The 24,172-nt window shown below is 39.4% G+C and overlaps 2 protein-coding genes across 2 annotated transcripts in view; one reads left to right on the top strand and one right to left on the bottom strand.

Moving 5' to 3' along the window:
• The window catches only part of LOC137286598 (probable cytochrome P450 CYP44), a 100,215-nt gene that overhangs the window by 48,659 nt on the left and 27,384 nt on the right, over window positions 1-24,172 (bottom strand). The window lies entirely within an intron of this gene.
• On the top strand, window positions 20,631-21,758 carry LOC137286871 (neuronal acetylcholine receptor subunit alpha-3-like). The gene has a single exon (XM_067818883.1). The coding sequence runs from the start codon at window positions 20,631-20,633 to the stop codon at window positions 21,756-21,758; it is 1,128 nt and encodes a 375-aa protein (XP_067674984.1).

Genomic DNA, 24,172 nt, shown 5'->3' with positions numbered 1-24,172 from the left:
AGTATCTCGCTAAACTGTCTTGAAATAAGTCCAACCCTGCATATGACTGTGTCTTCAATCCCTTGTACAATATTAATTTGTACAATAAGAAGTCTTCTCTTGCTCCAACTCTTGGGCTAAGAGTGAAACCTTTTCTTTCTGCTGCTGGCATTGAGCTAGAAAATGTAGCTCCTTCTCGCTTGTTTTCTTCTCCTCCGAGGCAACTGGTTAGACCACAAGTTGACCTTACATTAAGTAAATATAAAAAAATCAGAAACTAATGAATTACAATACAAACAGGAATATAATCAATTAAAAGATAAGTATAGTTCGTATAAATCTTTATTTACAGATGGGTCCAAGGATGGTGGCGCAGTTGCTTGTGCCACTGTCATTGGATCCAGAACACTATCATCTAGATTATCAAATAACAGTTCCATTTTCACAGCAGAAGCACATGCCATATTAACAGCCCTAAACTATATTAAAAAACACCCTAAGTATAAACAATACATCATTTATTCAGACTCTCTTTCATGCCTCCAGGCTATTAAAAATGTATCTTTTCAACATCCACTTTTAGCTGACATCTTTGAATTGTAGGCACCCGTGGCGAGCCACCTCCTCGTGGTGGGTGCTGGGTAACGCCAAGAGCTCGCCAACACCCCTGTTGTGGACCCGGGGGCATATTTAGTCCACCAACCCGTTTGCCGTGGGTTGCGGCCCTGTGTCGGTGGAGGACGGGAGTCTGGGGGTTGAGGGCGCTGGGGGCCTGTAATCGTGCTCCCTTTGCCCAACACACCCCTTTGACCCTTACTTCACCTAGACGGGTGGTTGAATGGGCCCGGTTCAACCAATCGGCTGGTCATGCCGAGCCCTGAGCACTATATTTCGTTGCTCAATAACTATTTGGCTTGGACACAATGTTGACATAATTGGTTTTAAGTATATATTGTATGATATATGAATTTTCAAATTTGATAAAATTTGCCTAGATGCTGGTGCCAGAAGGCGATGGCTCATGGGCCAATCTGGTAGACTGATTACTTGTTTAATCCTTCTGCTGGAGTATATCATCCCAGTATCCTTGGTGCTGCAGGTCGGAGATCCACTTGTAGATAGCATTGTCTTTATGATACTCGGTGGTGGGTGGGGAGCTGGGATGATGAATCTTATATACATTAACATGGAACCTGAAACCCCCCTGAGAAAAAAACGTCAGCTTGATAATGACCCAAGCACAAATGACAGTTATCGACCATTGAAACAGGTAGACTATTGGCCGAGATTTCTAGTGATAGAATCTGTGGATAAAAAACCAATTAAACTCAATCCGTTTGCTGTTTCCAAAGCAGTGTATGGTATTGCAGGAGACGTGAAAAATATCAGGAGACAGAGATCTGGGTCGTTACTCATAGAATGTAGTAAACGACAACAAGCAACCAACCTGCTGTCAGTTGATACGTTGGCCGGATGCCCTGTTTTAGTGTCAATCCATCGTACACTGAATTCAAGTAAAGGCATTGTCAGGGATCGAGATCATCTTTTAGAGGACATGACGGAGCTTGACATCATGGTTGAACTGAAAGATCAAGGTGTCACGCACGTGAAACGTTTTACGAGGCGTCACAATTCTGAAATAGTTCTCACAAACACATATTTATTGTCATTTGTCTCTCCAACGGCACCAAAGTCAATCAAAGCTGGGTATTGCAATCTTCCAGTTGAAGTGTATATACCAAATCCACTGAGGTGCTTTAAATGCCAGAAATTTGGTCATGGGATAAATTCCTGCTCCAACCGTATTACTTGTGCTCATTGTAGGGAGCAATCTCATGTTACAGAAGACTGTACAAATAACTTTTAAAAATGTGTCAACTGTTCAGGAAAGCATTCCTCCTCATCAAAAGATTGTACGATATGGAAGAGGGAAATGGAAGTCAATAAAATAAAACATTCTCAAAATATCAGCTATGCTGAAGCTAAGAAGCTTGTTCCCTCTGTTTACCCAAATGACTCTTACGCTTATGTTAGTAAAAGACCACCCACGACTACACTCTCAGTTGAATGTCAGACAGAGCTGACATGGATAAAATCTAATTCTCCTGAACCCATCACAAGTCAAGAATCATTACCACGAGGAGACTCTGCTACTCAGACTGCAGCCATGACGCCATCTCAGCCTCAGCCTATGCCTTTGTCACAGGACTCCGCAAGTCCAAAGACTCAGCTAGATGATAGAAAGTCCTCTGGTCGAAATGTTCATTCCAAATCCAAATCAGATTCGTGTCAGTCAAAAGCTGTACCTGGACATCAAGTCGCACAAACTGTGAAAGGAAACCAAAAACTTACCAGAATCAACCAAAGCGATAGAGTCGCTAAGGGTTCAAAAGATGAGATTCAGCTTTTTAATAAGTTTGGGTCCCTCGAAGATATGGATACGTCTGAACTTATCCATCACCGGACAGGGAGTTTATCGCCTTCTAGATCAAGGCGTGGTAGATCACCAATAAATGCACCAAAGTGATGAATCATTCACCAAATATAGTGCAGTGGAATTGTAGAGGGGTAAGAACCAATTTTAATGAATTGCAGTTATTGGTCCAAGATTTTGCACCACGAGCAATATGTCTGCAGGAAACGCATCTGAAAGAAACAGATCTTTTTAAGTTACGTCAATATGATGCGTATCATTATTTTTCACCTCCGGGTGACAGAGCCTCTGGGGGATCGTCAATACTTGTCAAACAAGACGTTATTCATAGCCCTGTAACTCTTACAACGAATCTCCAAGCCGTTGCAGTGCGACTTACTCTTCACGTTGCACTTACATTATGCTCTTTGTATATTCCGCCTTCTTCAGCACTCCAACTATCTGATCTACAATCTCTCTATGATCAACTTCCGAAACCGTGCCTTATAATGGGTGATTTGAATGGCCACAACCCACTCTGGGGTGGTACAAATACAAACAGTAAAGGTAAAATACTGGAAGATTTTATATCCAATAATGAACTCTGTATATACAATGATGACTCAAATACATATCTGCATCCTGCAACAGGCACCTACTCTTCTCTAGATTTGTCTCTTGCAGACTCTAATCTACTTCATGAATTTGATTGGACAGTCCACAATGACCTCTGTGGAAGTGACCACTTTCCAACTATTTTATCAGAAATTTCCCCATCTGAAGCTCCATCTTACACAAGATGGAATTTTTCTAAGGCAGATTGGTCCTTATTTAAAACATTGTGCTCATCTAAACTCCAACCTTCATGTTTCAGTCAAATACGTGATAAAATTCAGCGTTTTTCTGACGTTTTAAATGAGATAGCTGCAGTATGCATACCACAATCCTCTACAAATCCACATGTACGGAAGCCGTGGTTTAACACAGACTGTAAACAGGCCAGAAAGGCGAGGAAAAGAGCAGAGAATTATTTTCGAAATCATCCAACTGTCCATAACTTAAATAAGTTTAAAGTACTAAATGCGAAGGCACGTCGTACGTTCAAACAAAACAAACGGCAGTCCTGGAGGAACTATGTCTCCAGGATTAATTCACGCACACCAGTGTCCAAGGTATGGAACATGGTTCAGAGAATAAAAGGCAAAGGTTCGAAATCTGCTGTTCACCATCTTAAAGATGGTGATAGGTTGATTACTGACACATCTCAAATTGCCAATAAACTTGGCGAAACGCTTGCCAAAAATTCTTCATCAGAAAATTATGTTCCTGAATTTCAGAGATACCAGAAGTTACAGGAAAAGAAAAACCTTAATTTTGAATCAAATAATGGTGAAGATTACAATGAAGTGTTTTCCTTAAATGAGCTACATACAGCTCTTGAGCAAGCTCACGACACAGCAGCGGGTGATGATAATATCCATTACCAGCTACTGAAACACTTACCTGAACCATGCCTATTGACACTTTTAGATATATTTGACAAAATATGGACGTCTGGAGAATTTCCTCCTTCATGGCGTAATGCTATTGTAGTCCCAATACCAAAACCTGGTAAGGATCATACAGATCCATCAAATTACAGACCGATATCGCTTACTAGCTGTGTCTGCAAAACCATGGAGCGTATGGTGAATAACAGATTGGTTTGGTATCTTGAAACCAATAACCTAATAACAAATATTCAATGTGGTTTCAGGAAAAATCGTAGTACTATTGATCATTTGGTCCGTTTGGAATCCTTCGTTAAAAATGCTATGGTCAATAAACAACATGCTGTATCAATTTTCTTTGATCTTGAGAAAGCTTATGATACAACCTGGAAGCATGGCATTTTGAAGGATTTACATGAGTTTGGTTTGAGAGGCCGTTTGCCTCTTTTTATATCAGAGTTTTTAAAAGACAGGCAATTTCAAGTCCGAGTGGGTTCAACCCTGTCTGATCATTACAATCAGGATCAGGGTGTCCCACAAGGCAGTATTTTGTCCGTCACTTTATTTAGTATTAAAATCAACAGTTTATCCAAGGTTTTAAATGATTCGATTGATGGATCACTTTTTGTGGATGATTTTAATATTTCGTGTCGTGGTAAAAATATGCATACTATTGAACGACAACTGCAATTGTGTTTAAATAAAATAAATAAATGGTGTCTTGAGAATGGTTTTAAATTCTCAAAGTCGAAAACTAATTGTGTACACTTTTGTAGGAAATATAAACCGCATAAGGACCCTGAACTATATTTAAATGGCACTCCTATCAAAGTCGTAAAGGAGGCAAAATTCCTGGGTCTAATATTTGATTCTCACTTAACCTTCTTGCCACATATTAAATCTCTTAAAGCTAAATGCCTGAAAGCACTGGATTTGTTAAAGGTTGTTTCAAACTCAAAGTGGGGAGGGGATCAGACTACCCTCCTTCACTTATATAGATCATTGATACGGTCTAAACTTGATTATGGCTCCATCGTTTATGGCGGAGCCTGCAAAAGCAACCTAAAACTTTTAGATTCTGTCCACCACCAAGGTCTAAGACTTTGTCTTGGATCTTTCAGAACTTCACCTGTTGACAGCCTTTATGTTGAGGCTGATGAGCCATCTCTTGAGCAGCGACGTATAAAATTAGCTTTACAGTATATCACAAAACTATGTTCCCATGAGTCAAACCCTGCATATGACTGTGTCTTCAATCCTCTCTATGAGGATTTATACAATAAGAAATCTTCACTTGTTCCGCCTCTTGGTTTAAGAATACAACCACTTATTTCTGCTGCCGGCATTGAGCTGGATCATATAGCTCCCTCCCGTCTTCTTTCTTCTCCTCCTTGGCAATTGGTTAGGCCACAAGTCGACCTAACATTAACTACATTTAAAAAATCAGAAACAAATGCATTACAATATAAACAAGAATTTAATCAATTGAAACATAGATACAGCAATTATAAATCCTTATTTACAGATGGGTCCAAGGATGGTGGCGCAGTGGCTTGTGCCACTGTCATTGGATCCAGAACAATATCTTCTAGATTACCAGATAATAGTTCTATTTTTACAGCAGAAGCTAACGCCATATTGACAGCTCTTAAATATATTCAAAGACACCCTAAACATAAACAGTATATAATCTATTCCGACTCTCTTTCTTGCCTTCAGGCTATTAAAAATATTTCTTGTAAACATCCACTTTTAATTGATATTATTGAATTGTATAATAATCTTGCTACTGGCCAATACGACATCGTTTTTTGTTGGTTACCCAGCCACGTTGGCATTTCTGGTAATACAATGGCCGACCTTGCTGCTAGAGCAGCACTCAACAAATCTGTGACGCCACTTCCTATTCCATACACTGACTATAAAGCTATCATTAGGTCTTACATCCGTGATCTGATGCAGAAGAGGTGGGACACTCAAGTAGGTATCAACAAATTACATGAAATAAAACCGTACATTGGTTACACCTACTTGGGTTGTCAGTCCAGATTTGAGGAGGTTATCATGCGACGATGTCGTATTGGCCACACACGATACACACATGAATATTTGTTTAAAGGTGAAGATCCTCCGTTTTGTATCCCTTGTAATGAAAGAATCACAGTCAAGCATGTCTTGCTTGACTGTGCTGAATATTCCATCACAAGGGATAATTTTTTTAGATCAAGAACTATGAAGGATCTTTTTAGTAATGTTAGTTATCATTTAATCATTGCATTTTTAAAGGAAATAGACCTGTTACATGACTTGTAAATAGATAAATATTTTATGATTGGAAGTTGAATTAGCAACTAAGATTGTTAGTGGCTGTATCCTCGAAGGGGGTTGAAGTACCGTAAAATTATTGTCCTCCTGAGAGGGTACGTAAGTCCCAAACAGTTGAAGTCAGATTTAATCTTTCACATTTTTAGTCGTAGAATATGTGTAATTTTAAATTGTGGCTAATCTTGCATACAGTCGCCAGCAGCTGAGGGGATGGTGTAAATCCAACTAGGAACCATGCAGGTAGCTGAGGTACTGTAAGTCCCCATGGTCCCTAGTATGGTGATCTACCTTCGGTTGTTGGCGATCTATGGCCTGTTTTTATATTGTACTGTCCAAATGGTGATAATAGTAGCTTTTAAGTTTCTACGCTAGTTTTAAATACCAACTGTGATAGTCTAGTGGTTTTACTGTCCTTCGTCGACAGGTTCTTCATAATATGCCTATATATTCCTTTTTATGTCACGTATGTTCTCGTCACAATATGGCTGCAATATTGCCGACGTGACGTTAAATGATAACTCACTCACTCACTCTTTGAATTGTATAATGATCTTGCTACTGACCAATACAACATCGTATTCTCTTGGTTACCCAGCCATGTGTGAATCTCTGGTAACACAATGGCCGATCTTGCTGCCAAGGCAGCTCTCAACAAATCTGTGACACCGCTTCTGCTCCCTTTTTCTGATTATAAAGCCGTTATAAGATCATATATCCGAGATCTAATGCAAAAGAAGTGGGACAACCAAGTAGGTATCAATAAATTACATGGTATAAAGCCCTATATCGGTTATACCTACTTGGGTTGTCAGTCCAGATTTGAAGAAGTTATTATGCAACACTGTCGCATTGGCCATACGCGATATACTCACGAATACTTGTTAAAAGGTGAGGATCCTCCGTTTTGTATCCCTTGTGATGCAAGAATCACGGTCAAGCATGTCCTGCTTGACTGTGTTGATTTTGCCATCACAAGGGATAAATATTTCAATGTGAAAACTGTAAAGGATCTTTTTATAATGTTAATCGTCATGTAATAATTGAATTTTTTTGCTACATAAATTCTGAATATGTATTGTACATAGATAATATATATCTTAATCATGGTATTGTAAAATAGCAGCTGCGATCGTTAGTGGCTGTACCCTCAAAGGGGGTTGAAGTAGCGTAAAATTATTGTCCTCCCGAGAGGGTACGTAAGTCCCAACAACTTACAAAGTCAATTTTACTCAGCCACACATTTTAGTCGTGGTATTTTTGTATTTTTAAATTCTGGCTAAATGTTCCGAACATCGCCAGTGGCTGAAGGGATAGTGTAAATCCAGTCAGGGTCCATGTATGTAGCAAAGGTACTGTAAGTCCCCATGGACCCTCACATGGTGATCTACCTTAAGGTCCTGGTGACGTATATAGCCCGTGTTTTACCTTGTCTTGTCCAAATAGGTATATCAGTTTTACCGTTCCACACTAGTTTTACCCTTAAGTGTGATATTCTAGTTGTTTTACTGTCCTTTGACGACAGGTTTTTATAATATAGACATATCCCATTTCAATTTAAAATCTGTTCTCGTCACGATATGGCTGAAATATTGTCGATGTGACGTTAAATATTAACTCACTCACTCACTCAAATTATGGCTCACATGTCTTACATTGTTATTATTGTATGTATGTAGTATATATCCAGTTTCGTCTCTATTCGCCTTCAACCCATATCGCATACAATAACAATGTAGGCTTATTGGGATTGGAAAATGCACCCCAATACTGTTAAATTAATCTTGCACGACGTGAATCCACTAAGAAGTTACAACTGTGTTATAATGAAACGGATGGGAATAATGCATAAGCCTTTTAAATTGTAAAAGCTATAATGAAATACAGTCAAATTCACACTGTAAAATACTCGGTTGTCTGGTACTAATAGGCTTTAAACAGGGGAAAACGACATCATTTAAGTCTATATTAAATTGGTGTTTAATCTTATTCAACTAAGATATTTCTGGTAGCGAAATAAAAATCTCAGGTCAGTTGATCACGTTAAGTGCTTATTACTTGGAATAAACATAAAACTACCACTCCCGCAGCAGTATCATTACTTATACTCTCTAATTTTGTTAAATTAAGATAATTCTGGTAGTGAAATAAAAAAACTTCTGCCAGGAATTTCTGCAGGAAAAAAATTCTGCCAGAAATGTCTGCAGAAATGCATTTTCAGAGCCAATTTGTGAGCTTATTAACACGTGAACACACTGGCACATGAACTTTTCGTGTTCATCTCCTCGAAATCTTTCCAACGATATAAAATATGTCTTTGTAGCTTGCTCCCTTCTGTGTGTCAAGTTAGGACTCGCTGGCCATTCCTAGGTTGTCCCGCCCGGCCTTGCGACAAAACAGACCTATCAAGTACCACGACTGCTTCACGTATGCGCTAAGTGGACGTGTCAATACATTCCCATGCTGGAACCATGCGCGTCATGCATACTGTGCCGTACACTGGACACAGACAACACGCCAACAATACTTGACCTGGACGTATATAAGTCGTCGGATGGCGTGCAGAAAGCATCTGCATGCTCGGATTCTAGGCTTAAATATTCAGAGTCTAAACGTCTAATCTTCTTGTAATGGGAAGAAGAAAGACGATCTATTGAATGAGGTCCCAATGAGATGTCGAGTTCGACACATCATTGTCACCATCCTAAGACACTAATATAGCGTCAGTTCCAGTTCGATCTATAGCCCGTTATTTAGCATTGCTATCTATAGTTAAACTGTTTTAGATTTAATTGCTAGTTTTAAATTCGAGTCCAGCTATTTTACTGTCTTTCGTTGACAGGTTTTTGAGATAATATGATAATACCGTTGTCGATGTGACGGTAAATAATAATTCACTCACTCAGTTCCAGTCCTAAAGTACTGCTTAGTTGCGCTCTCAGAACAACTCGAAAATGAAAAGTTAGACACTGTTTTCTTCAAAATGTATGTCTTCACTTTAGATTTGAATCTGTTCACAATGTTTAATGCAAACATTGTAAAGAGAAGTATCCTAAAACACGGTAACAGTGAATGTGTTTTCATTCATTATCAAATAGCCATAATACCAGATGTTCGTGAAAAGGGAATTGACTGTCTCATTGTTATTGGACACTTAGATCATCGCTATAGATGAAGCTTAAGTGCTGGCAAAATTACCTTGTTTTGATATTGCCAACGATTCACGATACCATTCACATGCAAAGAGAGACAAATCCGAAAGGAAGGCAGCGCAATCAGTGCTTGTGGGGATGTTTTACCCAAACTCTATAGAAAATCGTATAAGTGTGAAAATCACATTATGCGTTGTGCATTTTGCTGTTAAATATCACAAGGATTAAAGCATAAAAATCAGTTCACCTTCGCTATTACCATTGTATCTGTATATAGCAAAACAAACATATTGTATTGTATTGTTTCAAGTGCACCGATGTATTCATAGAATTTACCGTTTTGCCATTTTAAATCAAGGGTCAGTCGGCACCCGTGGCGAGCCACCTCCTCGTGGTGGGTGCTGGGTAACGCCAAGAGCTCGCCAACCCCGGTGTAGACCCGGGTCAGCAATGTCCATAGCACCCCATTGCTGGCGGAATTGGTCGAATTGGGCAACTCGTTTGGCGTGGGTTGCGTCCCGTGTCGGTGGAGGACGGGATCCTGGTGGTTGAGGGCAGTAGGAGCCTGAACCGTGTTCCTATCTGCTCAACACACCACTTTGGCCCTTACTTCACCTAGACGGGTGGTAGAATCGGCCCGATTCTATCAATCGGCTGGTCACGCCATGCCCTTTGCATGGGAAATATTATTATTCCAAGTATCTTTATATTACTTCCAATGGTTTATGATGTGTTTCTATCATGAAATGTTTTAGCGGATATGTTCTGTTGGTAATCATTCTGCCTAGAGTCCTATGCCAAAAGGCGGTGGCTCATGAGCCAATCTGGCATTATTGACCTCCGGGTTCTATTTGTCTTCAGATAAGTGTCTAGGGCGGAACCAGCCTTGCATTTTCTCTGTTTGGCAATTGTAGCTACCTGTGTCTCTTTTGCCGGAGTATAGCATCTCTGTAGCCCTAGTGTTTGTAGTCGGCTTCCACTTCGACATCGTCCTTGTTGACACTCCATGGCGGGTGGGGAGCAGGGATGCTGAATTATATTATCACAACATGTCTCAAACAAATTCTTCTGGTTCTGGCAAGACAATGAAACGCCGACATGTAGACTCTACTTCATCAGATGAAGATGTTTCTCCTGAAATTACAGATGCTTGGCCTCGGTTTATTGTGATATCATCTTCGGATGGACAGCCACTAAAATTAAATCCATTTGCTATCTCCAAAGGCATTCAAAGTGCCTGTGGTGACGTGAAAAACGTGACACGTCTTCGAAATGACTCCATTCTAGTAGAATGTGTAAGGAGACAGCAGTCGATCAATCTGCTCGGTTTACATCAGTTTGTCAACACTCAGGTTGTTGTGTCAGTTCACAAGACATTGAACTCAAGCAGAGGTATTGTAAGAGATTTAGCTCATTGTCTGTCTGACATGAGCGAGGAAGAGATTGCTGCAGAACTGAAAAAGCAAGGAGTAACACATGTTAAACGTTTCACAAGGACAACTCAAGATGGCAATATTGTTAAAACGCATACTTACCTGTTTACCTTTTCTCTCCCAGTTATACCAAAATGTATCAAAGCAGGTTACTTCAATATCGGGGTTGATGTTTATGTACCACAGCCACTTCGATGTTTCAACTGCCAAAAATTTGGTCTTGGGGCGAAGTTCTGTCGTAGCAAGGAGATAGTATGTTGCCGTTGCAGTGGAGCACATAACAGCTCTGAGTGCACACATGATTTGAAATGTGCCAACTGCAAAGGGGGGCATATGGCTTCCTCCAAAGTTTGTCCAACTTTTGAATTTGAGTCAAAAATCTTGAAACTAAAGCATACCAAAAACATCACTTACTCAGAAGCAAAACAACTTGTCCAATCTACAACAGCTCCGTCTTCTTCAGTTAAAACGTACTCGGCAACAATTTCTTCCCCACCTCCAACCTCTAGAATTATTACTTCTTCAATATCGTGCCAGACTGACATCTCGTGGGTCAAGGATAAACAGGTTATCCTTGATGTCTCACCTCAGCGAAATCAATCAGTTTCCACAGCTTCATCTCAGACTGAACCAGAAACTGAACCTGATACAGTAAAGTTATCTGCAAAAGAGAAAAAGAGACTAAGAAAAATCAGAGCACTCCAGGATGTGGAATCTTCTCCAGTTTCCTCTCTTGAGGTTCACAATTCATATGAGACACTTGAAGATATGGATGTGTCTCCTCACCCACGTGTACGCGACAACAGTAAGTCGCCACGGGTTGGCAAACATATATCCCCAGTACTTCCACCATCACCATGAATCCTAGTTCTTTAATTCAGTGGAATTGCAGAGGTATGAAAAAAAATTTCAATGAAATACATTTACTAATACAGGATGTTCGACCGGCAGCGTTATGTCTCCAGGAGACGTATATAAAATGTACAGACGCTATTAATTTACGGCAGTATAATGGTTATCACTGTTTCTCTCCCCAAGGAGATAGAGCAACTGGAGGTGCTTCAATTTTGATACGGCAGGGTATTATCCATAGCCCTGTTTCTCTCCGTACCAATCTCCAGGCGGTTGCTGTTCGTCTGACCTTGAACATTGCGTTAACACTCTGCAGTTTGTATATACCTCCCTCTTCTACCATTCAACGAGCAGATCTTCAAACCCTATATGATCAACTTCCAAAACCATGCCTCATCATGGGCGATCTTAACGGACACAACCCACTTTGGGGAAGTGCTCACACTAATACTAAAGGTGCAATCCTTAAGGAATTCATTTCCAACAATAACTTATGCATTTTTAATGACGACTCAGCCACTTACCTACATCCAGCTACGGGAACATATTCTTCCCTGGATTTATCACTCACCGATTCAACCTTATATAATGATTTCGAATGGATGGTTCATGATGACCTGTGTGGGAGTGATCACTTCCCCACCATTCTCAAAACAGTTAACCCTAGTGATGATCCACCTGTGTCAAGAAGGAACTTTGCCAGGGCTGATTGGTCATTATATACGACTCTGTGAGTTGAACACTTGACGAATGATCTTCTTAGGGACAACGAAGATCCCATACAGTCTTTTTCAGATATTTTAAATGACATTGCTGACAGGGCAATTCCACATTCCTCTGCAACTCCACACATTCGTAAACCATGGTTTAATAATGAATGTAAAAAGGCCAGAAAGTGCAGGAAGAAAGCAGAAAAATATTTTCGGAAACACCCTACAGTCCATAATTTAGATAAACTTAAAATTTTAAATGCCAAGGCTCGACGCGCATTTAAACAGAATAAGCGTCAGTCTTGGAAGAATTATGTTTCCAGAATAAATTCACGTACACCAATGTCTAAGGTGTGGAACATGGTCCAAAGAATAAAGGGCAGAGGTTCTAAATCTACTGTATGCCATCTTAAGGATGGTGCTAATCTCTTAACTAACAAAACTGACATAGCTAATAAAATTGGTGAAACTCTTGCCAAACATTCTTCGTCATCAAACTATGTCCCGGAGTTTCAGAAATACCAGAAACAACAGGAGAAGAAAATGATCAATTTTACCTCAGACAATGGTGAAGATTACAATGAATTATTTTCACTACATGAGCTCTATACAGCACTTGAGCAAGCTCATCATACAGCAACAGGGGCTGATGATATTCTCTATCAGCTCCTGAAACATTTACCTGAAACATGCCTGGAAACATTGCTAAATATATTTGATAAGATATGGACTACAGGAGATTTCCCAACTTCATGGTGTAATGCCATTGTAGTTCCTATACCGAAGCCTGGCCGGGATCATACTGATCCTCCGAATTACAGACCAATCTCTTTGACGAGTTGTGTCTGCAAAACCATGGAACGAATGGTAAACAATAGATTAACATGGTATCTTGAAACCAATCACCTTATAACAAATATTCAATGTGGTTTCAGGAAGAATCGTAGTACCACTGATCATTTGGTACGTTTAGAATCCTTTGTAAAAAATGTATTTATCAATAAGCAACATGCTGTATCGATCTTTTTTGATCTCGAGAAAGCATACGATACCACCTGGAAGCATGGCATTTTAAAGGATTTACATGGTTTCGGTTTAAGGGGTCGTTTACCTCTTTTTATATCGCAGTTTTTACAATGCAGGCAATTTCAAGTCCGAGTAGGTTCTACCCTGTCTGATCATTACAATCAGGATCAGGGTGTTCCGCAAGGCAGCATTTTGTCTGTGACCTTATTTAGTATCAAGATCAACAGTTTATCCAAGGTTTTAAACGATTCAATAGATGGATCACTTTTCGTGGATGATTTTAATTTTTCCTGTCGCGGTAAGAATATGCATACTATTGAACGGCAACTGCAATTATGTTTAAACAAAATAAATAAATGGTGTCTTGAGAATGGTTTTAAATTTTCTAAGACAAAAACTAATTGCATCCATTTCTGCCGTCAGTATAAACCACATAAGGACCCAGCATTATTTTTAGATGACACTCCTATCAAAGTCGTTAAGGAGGCCAAGTTCTTAGGTTTGATTTTCGACTCTCATTTAACTTTTCTTCCGCATATCAAATCTCTGAAAACTAAATGCTTGAAGGCACCTGATCTATTGAAAGTTGTGTCAAACTCAAAATGGGGAGGGGATCAAGCTACTCTCCTGCACCTATACCGTTCACTTCTCCGTTCGAAGCTTGATTATGGCTCCATCATTTATGGTGGAGCCTGTAAAAGCAATCTAAAACTCCTTGATTCTATCCACCACCAAGGTCTGAGACTTTGTCTTGGGTCGTTCCGAACTTCTCCTATTGACAGTCTCTATGTCGAAACCGATGAACCATCTCTTACACAGTGCCGTATCAAATTAGCTTTACAATATATTACAAAACTATACTCTAACGAATCCAACCCTGCTTTTAACTGTGTTTTCGATCCTCTTTATGAGCATTTATACAACAAAAAACCTTCTCTTGTTCCGCCTCTTGGGCACAGAAGTAAACCATTCATTTCTGCTGCCGGCATTGAGCAGAAAAGTATAGCGCCTTCTCGTCTTCTTTCTTCTCCTCCTTTGCAATTAGTGAGGCCACAAGTTGACCTCACATTAACAAAGTTTAAAAAATCAGACACAAACGAATTACAATATAAACAAGAGTTTATACAATTAAAAATAATTATAGTACATACAAATCTTTATTTACAGATGGGTCCAAGGATGGTGGCACAGTTGCTTGTGCCACTGTCATTGGATCCAGAACAATATCTTCTCGATTACCTGATAACAACTCTATTTTCACTGCAGAAGCAAACGCAATATTAACGGCTCTTCAATATATTCAAAGACATCCTAATCATGTACAGTATATAATTTTTTCTGACTCTCTTTCTTGCCTTCAGGCTATTAAAAATTTGTCTTGTAAACATCCACTTTTAATTGACATAATTGAATTGTATAATGATCTTCCAACTGGCCAATGCGACATCGTCTTTTGTTGGTTACCCAGCCATGTAGATATTTCTGGGAATGCAATGGCCGATATTGCTGCTAAGGCTGCACTCAACAAATCTGTGACACCACTTCTTATTCCATACAGTGACTATAAAGCTAGCATTAGAACTTACATTCGTGATCTGATGCAAAAGAAGTGGGACACCCAAGTGGGAATAAATAAATTACATGCCATAAAACCTTATATTGGTTACACTCACTTGGGCTGTCAGTCCAGATTTGAAGAGGTCATTATGCGACGATGTCGCATTGGCCATACGCGTTACACCCACAGTTATTTACTAAAAGGCGATGATCCTCCGTTTTGTATCCCTTGTGATGAGAGAACCACGGTCAAACATATCCTGTTTGACTTTGTTGAATTCTCCATCATAAGGGATAACTATTTCAATGTCAAAACAATGAAGGATCTTTTTAGCACAGTTAGTACTCATTTAATTCTTGGATTTTTAAAAGAAATTGATTTTCTTATTGAATTGTAATTGATATGTTCTGTAGATAGTTGTATTTTAATGGTTGGTAGTTTAAATTAGTAACTTAGATTGTTAGTGGCTGTACCCTCAAAGGGGGTTGAAGTAATGTAAAATTATTGTCCTCCTGAGAGGGTACGTAAGTCCAATACTCTCATAGTCAATTTAAATCTACTACTAGTTTTTAATCGTAGAATATTTGTTGTTTTAAAAAATGGCTAAATTTCAGGATAATCGCCAATAGCTGAGGGGATGGTGTAAATCCAGCTAGGGTTCATGCTGGTAGCAGAAGTAATGTAAGTCCCCATGGACCTTAGTATGGTGATCTACCTTCAGTTGTTGGCGATCTATAGCCCCGGTTTTATGTTGTATTGTCTTCTTTAATTCCAATGTTTTAACTTTCAATGCTAGTTTTATGTTCTGTGATACTCTAGTGTTTTTACTGTCCTTCCCTGACAGGTTTTACTTTTTCTCTTTTCTCATCTTAACATAACTATAACATATTGTTCTCGTCACGATATGGCTGCAATATTGCCGATGTGACGTTAAATATTAACTCACTCACTCACTCACTCACTCACTCAAGGGTCAATCGACACGTCAGGACCAGTTATTCTCTGGCATTAACATTCTAACGGATTAACAATTAACACGGTAGGCTAATACTTGCACGTATAGCATCCCGAGAACAACCGCTGTGAGACCACTACTGAACACAAAGAAGCATGCAAAACAGGTCCTGTTAAGTTCAGTTTCAATATCCTCCCACTTTGGCCTGGTCTCCTCTTCACCCTCCAAATTGCCGCCACCAGTATCAACGTTATGTAACACCTTCTTACACAGTCTTACGATCCATTTCGGTGGTGGCTTCTCTTTCATTTTGAGGAGAAGGATGTTGACAATGACGATGACGACACTAGTGAAGTTGGCCAGAGACACGTAAAGACTGAAGAGGCTGACAGTCAGCGAATTCTCGGGCAGGGAATCCCTGATGATGGACAGAAACAACTGGAAGCTGAGCAGGATAGATACAGCCATGCTGGTCTTCTCTCCACTCTGTGAAGGCAGGAGGAACATGAAGCTGTTGAGGAAGTGGAGAAGGACGGGAAGCAGGACGGTGAAGATGTAGAACAGAGGACGTCTCTTCAAGTTGATGGTTATAACTAATCTCTGATTTCTGATACTGTTCGTTTCTGTGATGTTCTCTGTGGCGATTTCAAACTCACCATTTTCTTCAAATTGTTTCATTAATGTCTGCTTTCCATGAGATATGTATTCTATTGTAGATACCAAACCAGCCACCGACTTCAATTTCACAAGTCTGAGTATCGAAGGGAAACTTGTAAATGTTGATGGGACACTTTGTTTCTACTGCTCCCATGAGTAGCCACTGAATGTTTCCCTGACTGGTGACCACCAGAGAACCTCCATTATGCAGTAGCTCTTCTCCCTTGGTACTATTTGCTATAATAAGTTCAGGTTTCCAAAATTTGTTCGAGTCCGCAGGAATACTTTTCTCTGAGCTCATCGAAGCATTCCAAACAACACGAGAGTCATACCACGAGAAGACTATCCACATACTGCTGCTCAGAGACTGCTTTTTATTATCCAGTTCTTGAACAGAAAACAATCCTATTGTGAAAGTAATGTTAACGACATTGCTTGGCTTGTGATGGACTTTGTAGCCTTTTAAGATGACGTCAATGACTTCTCCGTCAGACATTAAACATGTGCTTAAAGGTGCAACATGCAGTATGCATGTCAGGATAATAACATCCTTGGCATTCACCATATTCTCAGGCGTTCGTTTACGTCCCCGAGTTACTTATGAATGATATGTCTTTGGGTGAGTCGGTATTTATAAAACATCATGATCTCCTTGGAGACGACATTAAACACAATCTAACCCTCGAAAAGGTAAGTCAGTTAAGTTTATGTTTCTGTCCACTGTTGTGTTTGGTGCATGGCCGTAAGTGTAAACCATGGTTCAATTTGAGACTTTAAATAATATTGATGTCATATTATTTAAACACGATGCACACAGGATGAGTTCACACATAGATCCATTTGATTACTTTGCTCTTAATAACTAGAAGCTTCCTGATTGCTTAGATTAATCAATAATAGCTTATATCATAACCATTGTGCAATGTCCCCGGTGCATCAAGTTTGGAAGCTTCCGCCAGATTTACAAAAGGACGCTTTACAGAGATTTTCAGTCCTGTAACCCAAACCGCTTGCTTCTTTAACCTTTTAAAAAAGCCTGCTGAATTGATTTCGCTGCGAAAGGGGTAGATCATTTCAGATGGGGCTTGATTAAATAAGGGACAGCTGAGCAACTAATCTGCACATTAGTACTAGACAAAATATGTAATTACTATTTAGATAAGTCCTGACAACACACATAAGGTGAAAACAAAGCAGACATATACAGTTTTGAATACACCAGTCATAACTTGACACATTTGGAAACCATGTATTATCTGTACATATCAGCGCAGTAGCAAATAAAAAAGCACATCACGGCGCATGACACCAGATATGGGTTTCGCACATGAGGGGAATCCATATGGAGCAAAAAGTCTTCCACGGAAAAGGATCGCTATTTGGGGCAATTGAGTAAGGAAGTACATATCTACAAACCAAAAGCAAGAAGTTTGTTCCCCTACACCTGTGGTCGCCAACACATCGCAGAAGCCCCCAGACCCCTTACCACCAGATTCAAAGAACACCTGTCAACAAACTAGACATGAAATCTGCTATTTCTGAACACACCCTTAAGACCACAAACAACAACTGACGACAAGAAAAACTGCAAAGAGACGCGACTCATTAACGTATGTGCCCAGCGATAAGGAATTATTTCTTTTATCGTTGTGTGATTATTGTCTGTAATTGTTGGTTTATTAACGTCTGCGCTGATTATTCCGTTCGTCCTTCCATTTGGCTGTTCTGGCCTGAATTTGTCAACTCCAAGTTGTCAGTCTCTATTGCGTTTATCTATTATTGCTATTACCCATTTGTCCTTAGTATATTGCCTCTATCTAACCCCGGCCTCTAGTTGTCCACGGTTCATATCCTATCATCACCTATCAATGTTAGCTTATTAACTGTAAGGTGTTGTTCACCATACGGTTGGAATATTACTGAGTGAAGTGATGAACAACAAACCAATCAACCTTGCTGTCGAGCGGCTTGATGGCAGTATTGAGAGCGTTGGTGCTTGAGTTTAGTTTTTTTTATTTTACCAGCCTTATGGCGGCGGTCTGTAAGTAACTAAGACTGGACTTGACAATCCAGTGTTCAATGAATATCAGTCTCTGCAAGTGGGATACGATGCCATGTGTCAATAAAGTTAGCGACCTGACCACCCGATCCCGCTCTCTGCGACAAGCATGATTTACTGAAGACCAATTCTAAACCGGATAGACGTTCTTGCTGTATTATATTGCCGAACCGATGTCCAGTTTAAACTCACTCACTTACAAGCATGCGCTGTTGAAGACCCTATTCTTCTTGAGTACTTTATATGTAAACCATAAATAGCCTTGTCATATGAACGCATTTACAGAAGTGAAAACAATTACTCACTTGCGTGATTGAGATGCTGACAAATATCAGACTGCTGGGTGGGAATGAAAACCTTGACAACTGAATTCTGGTATTTTGTTAACATTAATAATATATTTGTATATCAAGAACATCCGAATCTCATTTCTGATTAAGGCTATAGCTTATATTTACCGATCAATGTTATACCTGTATTTCAGGTCTTTGCAAATATACCAGAAACTACCTATTTGTTTAATTTCACTATAAAAAGTAAATTGTTAATTGTGCTCAGCTTGCTTAATCGATGTATAACATAAACGATATTATCAAGGAACAACCTGTCTCTATTTTGTAAAGAAACAAATTACACTCTGCATTAAAGGCATACACCTTCTATAGGCATATACAAGGTGAGTAATTCGAAGGCTGATGCTGTCGCAAAACCTGCTCTCAAGAAATCTGTGACACCCAAGAAGGTATCAATGAATTACACAAAACAGTTGACTGATTTGAACTTTCCATTACAAGGCACAACCAAAAATACCTTGGACTTTTATGATACAATTCATACTCAATTGTATGGTTTATGAAATAGTTTCGTTTTTATTCTTTTGATATGATTATTAACAAAAACTGATCCCGGCTGTGCCCTGGAGCGGACTGAAGTACCCAACATTAAGTATCCTCGGAAACAACTAGTTTATCGCACATATTCAATTAAAACGAGAAATTAAATAAAAATCTTTTAAACTGAACAAGAACTAAAATTTGAGTTGGTACTACTAACCCGCTCGTCAATATAATCACCACCTTATTATCCTTCTTCTTTAGAACTAATCTTACCTGTAAAATAACCGATCAAACAAACTGATTCGTTGTGACTTCCGAAAGAACCAATCTATCTTCAAACGTTAAACCACTACTGAGATCGAAACTTGAAAAAAAAAAAATTTAAAGCTTATCCGCAATGAAGTAAATCGCTATTACTTAGGACATATATAATCATATAAGCTCCTTTCATGCAACTATGTCGGCCGTTTTCTCTAGGTGATACAGGGGACTGTTTTCTGTTTTCAAGACAAGTTTGGTTTTTTTATTTGGGGGGTGGAGGGGAGGAGGAGAGGGGTTGTCCGTTTTGCTGGGGTACGCTTTCTCCTTACCCCGCAAGCATGCACTCCAAACAGTCATGTTATTGACAGTAAAGATGCCGAAATCCATAAATCTTGCTTTTCTTAGTTTATAGCCTGTTTTTATATGGCATCGTTCTATTTAATAATATAGTTTAATGATGATAACAAGCAAGCTTTGCTTTAAAATCTGTGATACAGAAGTAGTTTTACTTCTCTTCGTCAACAGGCTTTTGAATTTCAAATGTTATTGATCTATAAAATTACATTGCAGTGAGTAATTTCAGTGGCGTGAGTAATTAGCACAAACGTTTAACTAAGAATGAATGAAGCTGGGGACAAAGTGTTCAAATTGATCTAAGGGAACTATTTCCTCTCCTTGTTTACTTACACTGATAAAATATGTTCTACGTTAGGTAATGGAGCCATACTATTAGATGTCCAAATACAATTTAATTGCAAAAATGTTAAATTATACCGAAGCTCTATGCCCCCAACCAATCAATGCCATTTCGTAAGTCATTTCAGAGGATTACATTTTGTTTAATACCATCTCCATGGAAACCTACGCAGATGTGAATACAGAAAAACCAGGAACGCATCATTCAGTAGGATCCATTCACCTGATACGATGTTAAACGTCAGGAAGGTTACTCTATTGACGTGCATGCTCCAAGTCATACCGTGGAGCATAGGTTTTAAGTCCGATGGAGAAGTCGCTGACATAATCCTAGAAGACTACAAAGCCCATCACAAACCCACCGATGTGCTTAACATCAGTGTTCAAGCAGGATTGTTATCTGTACAAGAACTGGACAACAAAAAGCAGTTTCTCAGCTGCACCATGTGGATGATCCTCTCTTGGAACGATCAACGACTTGTTTGGAATGCTTCATTTAGCTCACGGAAAAGTATTCTTGTTGACTCAAACAAATTGTGGAAGCCTGAACTGATCATAGGAAATAGTGCCAAGGGTCAAGAGCTGCTGCATAGCGGAGGGTCTCTGTTGGTTTCCAGTCATGGAAATATTCAGTGGCTCCTCGCAGGGCCAGTACAAACCAGGTGTCGTATCAACATTTACAAGTTTCCCTTTGATACCCAGACTTGTGAAATTACAGTAATGGGATGGTTCGGTAACAGCAGTAAAATACATTTCTTCGGTGACACAGATGTTGATATGGACGATTTTGAAGAGAATAGTGAATTTGAAATTTCTCATGACATCGGTCGTGGTTACAATGAAGGGAGGGTAAGTATAACCATCAACTTGAAAAGACGTCCTCTGTTCTACATCTTCACCATCCTGCTCCCCGTGGTCCTTCTTCACTTCCTCAACAGCTTTGTGTTCCTCATGCCTTCACAGAGTGGAGAGAAGACCAGTATGGCTGTATCTATGTTGCTCAGCTTCCAGTTGTTTCTTTCCATCATCAGGGATTCCCTTCCCGAGAACTCCCTGACCGTCAGCCTCTTCAGCCTCTACGTGTCTCTGGCCAATGCCACCAGTGTCGTCATCGTCGTTGTCAACATCCTCCTCGTGAAAATGAAAGAGACACCGCCTCCGAAATGGATCCTAAGATTGTGTAAAACAGACTCTGATTCAAATAACGTTGGTGCTGCCAATGGCGATGTAGTCGATGAAGAGCTGAAAAGACCAAACTTGGCTGATATTGAAATTAAGTTAAACAAGATCTGTTTCTTGAGCTTCCTTGTATTTAGCAGTGGTGTAACAGTTGTGGTTCTTGGGATGTTGACGAGATGAAGTTGATGATAGTATCTCCCTGGCCTAACCATCTAGTTCCAATTGAGGAAACCTACTGAAACAGGTTTGAAGTGAACCTGACCGATCATAAGGTCAATCTGCTGCTGAAGCGTTAAATAATTCCCTGTTCGTTTTGAGCGTATGCTATAAACGCGGAATAGCTCAGTTCAATTACATGTTTGACAATGTACAATCGTGGTGGAAAACAGTTTCCTTCTTTCAAAGAAGTCAGTCAATATTTACAGTCTATGAGAACTGACAATGATTTGTGGTATAAATTCAACGTCATCACCAGAGAATAATCACTTTGGATTAACCAACACCATGATTCCATTGGATGATTAATGGGATGTTACACAATGTTTACTACCTACATTGATTTTTAGCTGGATCTACACAACCCCTTAAGCGGCTGGCGATTGCACTCTGATTTAGCTGTTACTTAAAACATCAAACATACTGCTATTATTACTCTGGAAGGTCTAAATTTGTTTGAACGTTTAAGTACTCTCACAAGGAAAGTATTTTTGCAATACTGTGACGCCCTTTGAGGATACAGCCACTAACGATCTCACTTGTTAATTTAATCCACTAACTATAAAAGCAAAACCTTTATGTATCTACGAAGCAAATTACAAAAAGAATCAATCAGTTGTATTTGGTTATTAAACTGTATAATTAAATGAAAACTAACATCATTAAAAATACCTTTCGTGATGGAAAAATCCAGACAGTCCAGAAGGACATGCCTGATTGTACTGCTTGACAAGTATTAGATGAGCCACGACCTGACAAACGACTTCAATTTGCATATATGGGAACGCCCTACAGAACATTCCATTTGTAACAAGAGTGAAACAGGGTGTCGTCTAAATATTGGAAAGTTCAGTTTCCTCGAGCGAATCGTATCGCGATGGTGTTTTGCTGAACTAAATCGCTCCACGACACACGCGTTAAACCGTTGCGGTATTGATTTCACTCCACGGTCAGCATGTATTGTACGTGATTAATCGCGCAATCTACCTGTACCAACCAAGTGTCTTCGTCCAGATTACTTGCCCCGCCTGATTGTCACAAACGCGTTCACTGAGGTGGCTCATCTAATACTTGTCAAGCAGTAATTCTTTCATCACAAGGGATACAGAATGGACAATCTTCACCTTTCATCAAATAGTCATGAGCATATCTTATATGGTTAAAACAACACCATCACATTATGACCTCATCAAATCTTGACTGAGAACCAAAGTCGTGTAGCTGATAATTGTTTGTTTGTTGTTGATTTTTATGTAATTTATTTGTACTTTCTGGATGTAAAACTGCTTTTGCATATAATCACGGATATATATGTCACGATTTCGTTGAGTGCAGCAGAATCAGATAATGTGTTTCACGAAATTCCAGCATGACTGTTTCAGACTCGTTGTATAATTCAGGTACGTCAGTTTAGTGAGTTGGTTTTTAAAATGCATTTAAAATGTAGCCATATTGTGGCCGGTCATCAGGTTGATAATAGATAATGTTGTATTATACGTTGTGTCAATAGAGGAAGTAAAACAGCTAACGTGGTCACAATTACAGATTTAAAACTACCATGTAACTGAAAGATTATAGCACTATTAAGCACAATGCAATATAGAGTGAGTGAGTGAGTTAATATTTAACGTCACATCGGCAATCTTTCAGCCATATCGTGACGACAATGCAACACAGAACGGATAATACCTAAAGTTTCGAATGAAAAGCACCTTCAATAATATTGGGCTTATTTCAACCGCTTTGAAGGTATTGCCACTAACAGTCACATTATTTAGTCATTCTAACGAATTCGTTTACTAGTTACAACAAATATCCAGTTATATCATTCATATACGATGATTTGTGATGACGATCCGGCATGATGTATCCTCTAGCAACTAGTTTCAAAACATAGTGTTGTATGCAAAGTGATGTTACAGAATCTGGTATTTGGCATTCGACAAGATGTTCTTCTGGATCCAGTGGCACAATAGACTGCACGACCATCTGTAGATCCATCAGTAAATATCGATTTGTATGTATTATACTAGCTTCTTAATTGATCAAAATTCTTGTTTGTATTGTAATTTATTGGTTTGTGAATTCTTGAGTGAATGTGGTAAGTTTTATGTACTTGCGGCCTCTCCAAATGCGGTGAAGCGATGGGGTAGTCTAGTGGTTAAAGCATTCGCTCGTCACGCCAAAGACCCAGGTTCGATTCCACACTGTGAAGCCCATTTCTAGTGTCCACCGCCCTGATATTACTAGAGTATAGCTAGATGCTGCGTTAATCAAAACTCACCCACCCACTCGCTCACTCCAAGTGCGGAGAAGAAAGCAGGGGCAAAGGTGAGGTTCTAGTTCAGTGTTAGCGGCAGAGAGGAATGGTTCAGTTC

This window comes from Haliotis asinina, chromosome 6, assembly GCF_037392515.1.
Source record: "Haliotis asinina isolate JCU_RB_2024 chromosome 6, JCU_Hal_asi_v2, whole genome shotgun sequence".
NCBI classification, from domain to species: domain Eukaryota; kingdom Metazoa; phylum Mollusca; class Gastropoda; order Lepetellida; family Haliotidae; genus Haliotis; species Haliotis asinina.
The sequence above is the reverse complement of the archived record's forward strand: the minus strand, read 5'-3'. Positions and strand labels throughout refer to the sequence as shown.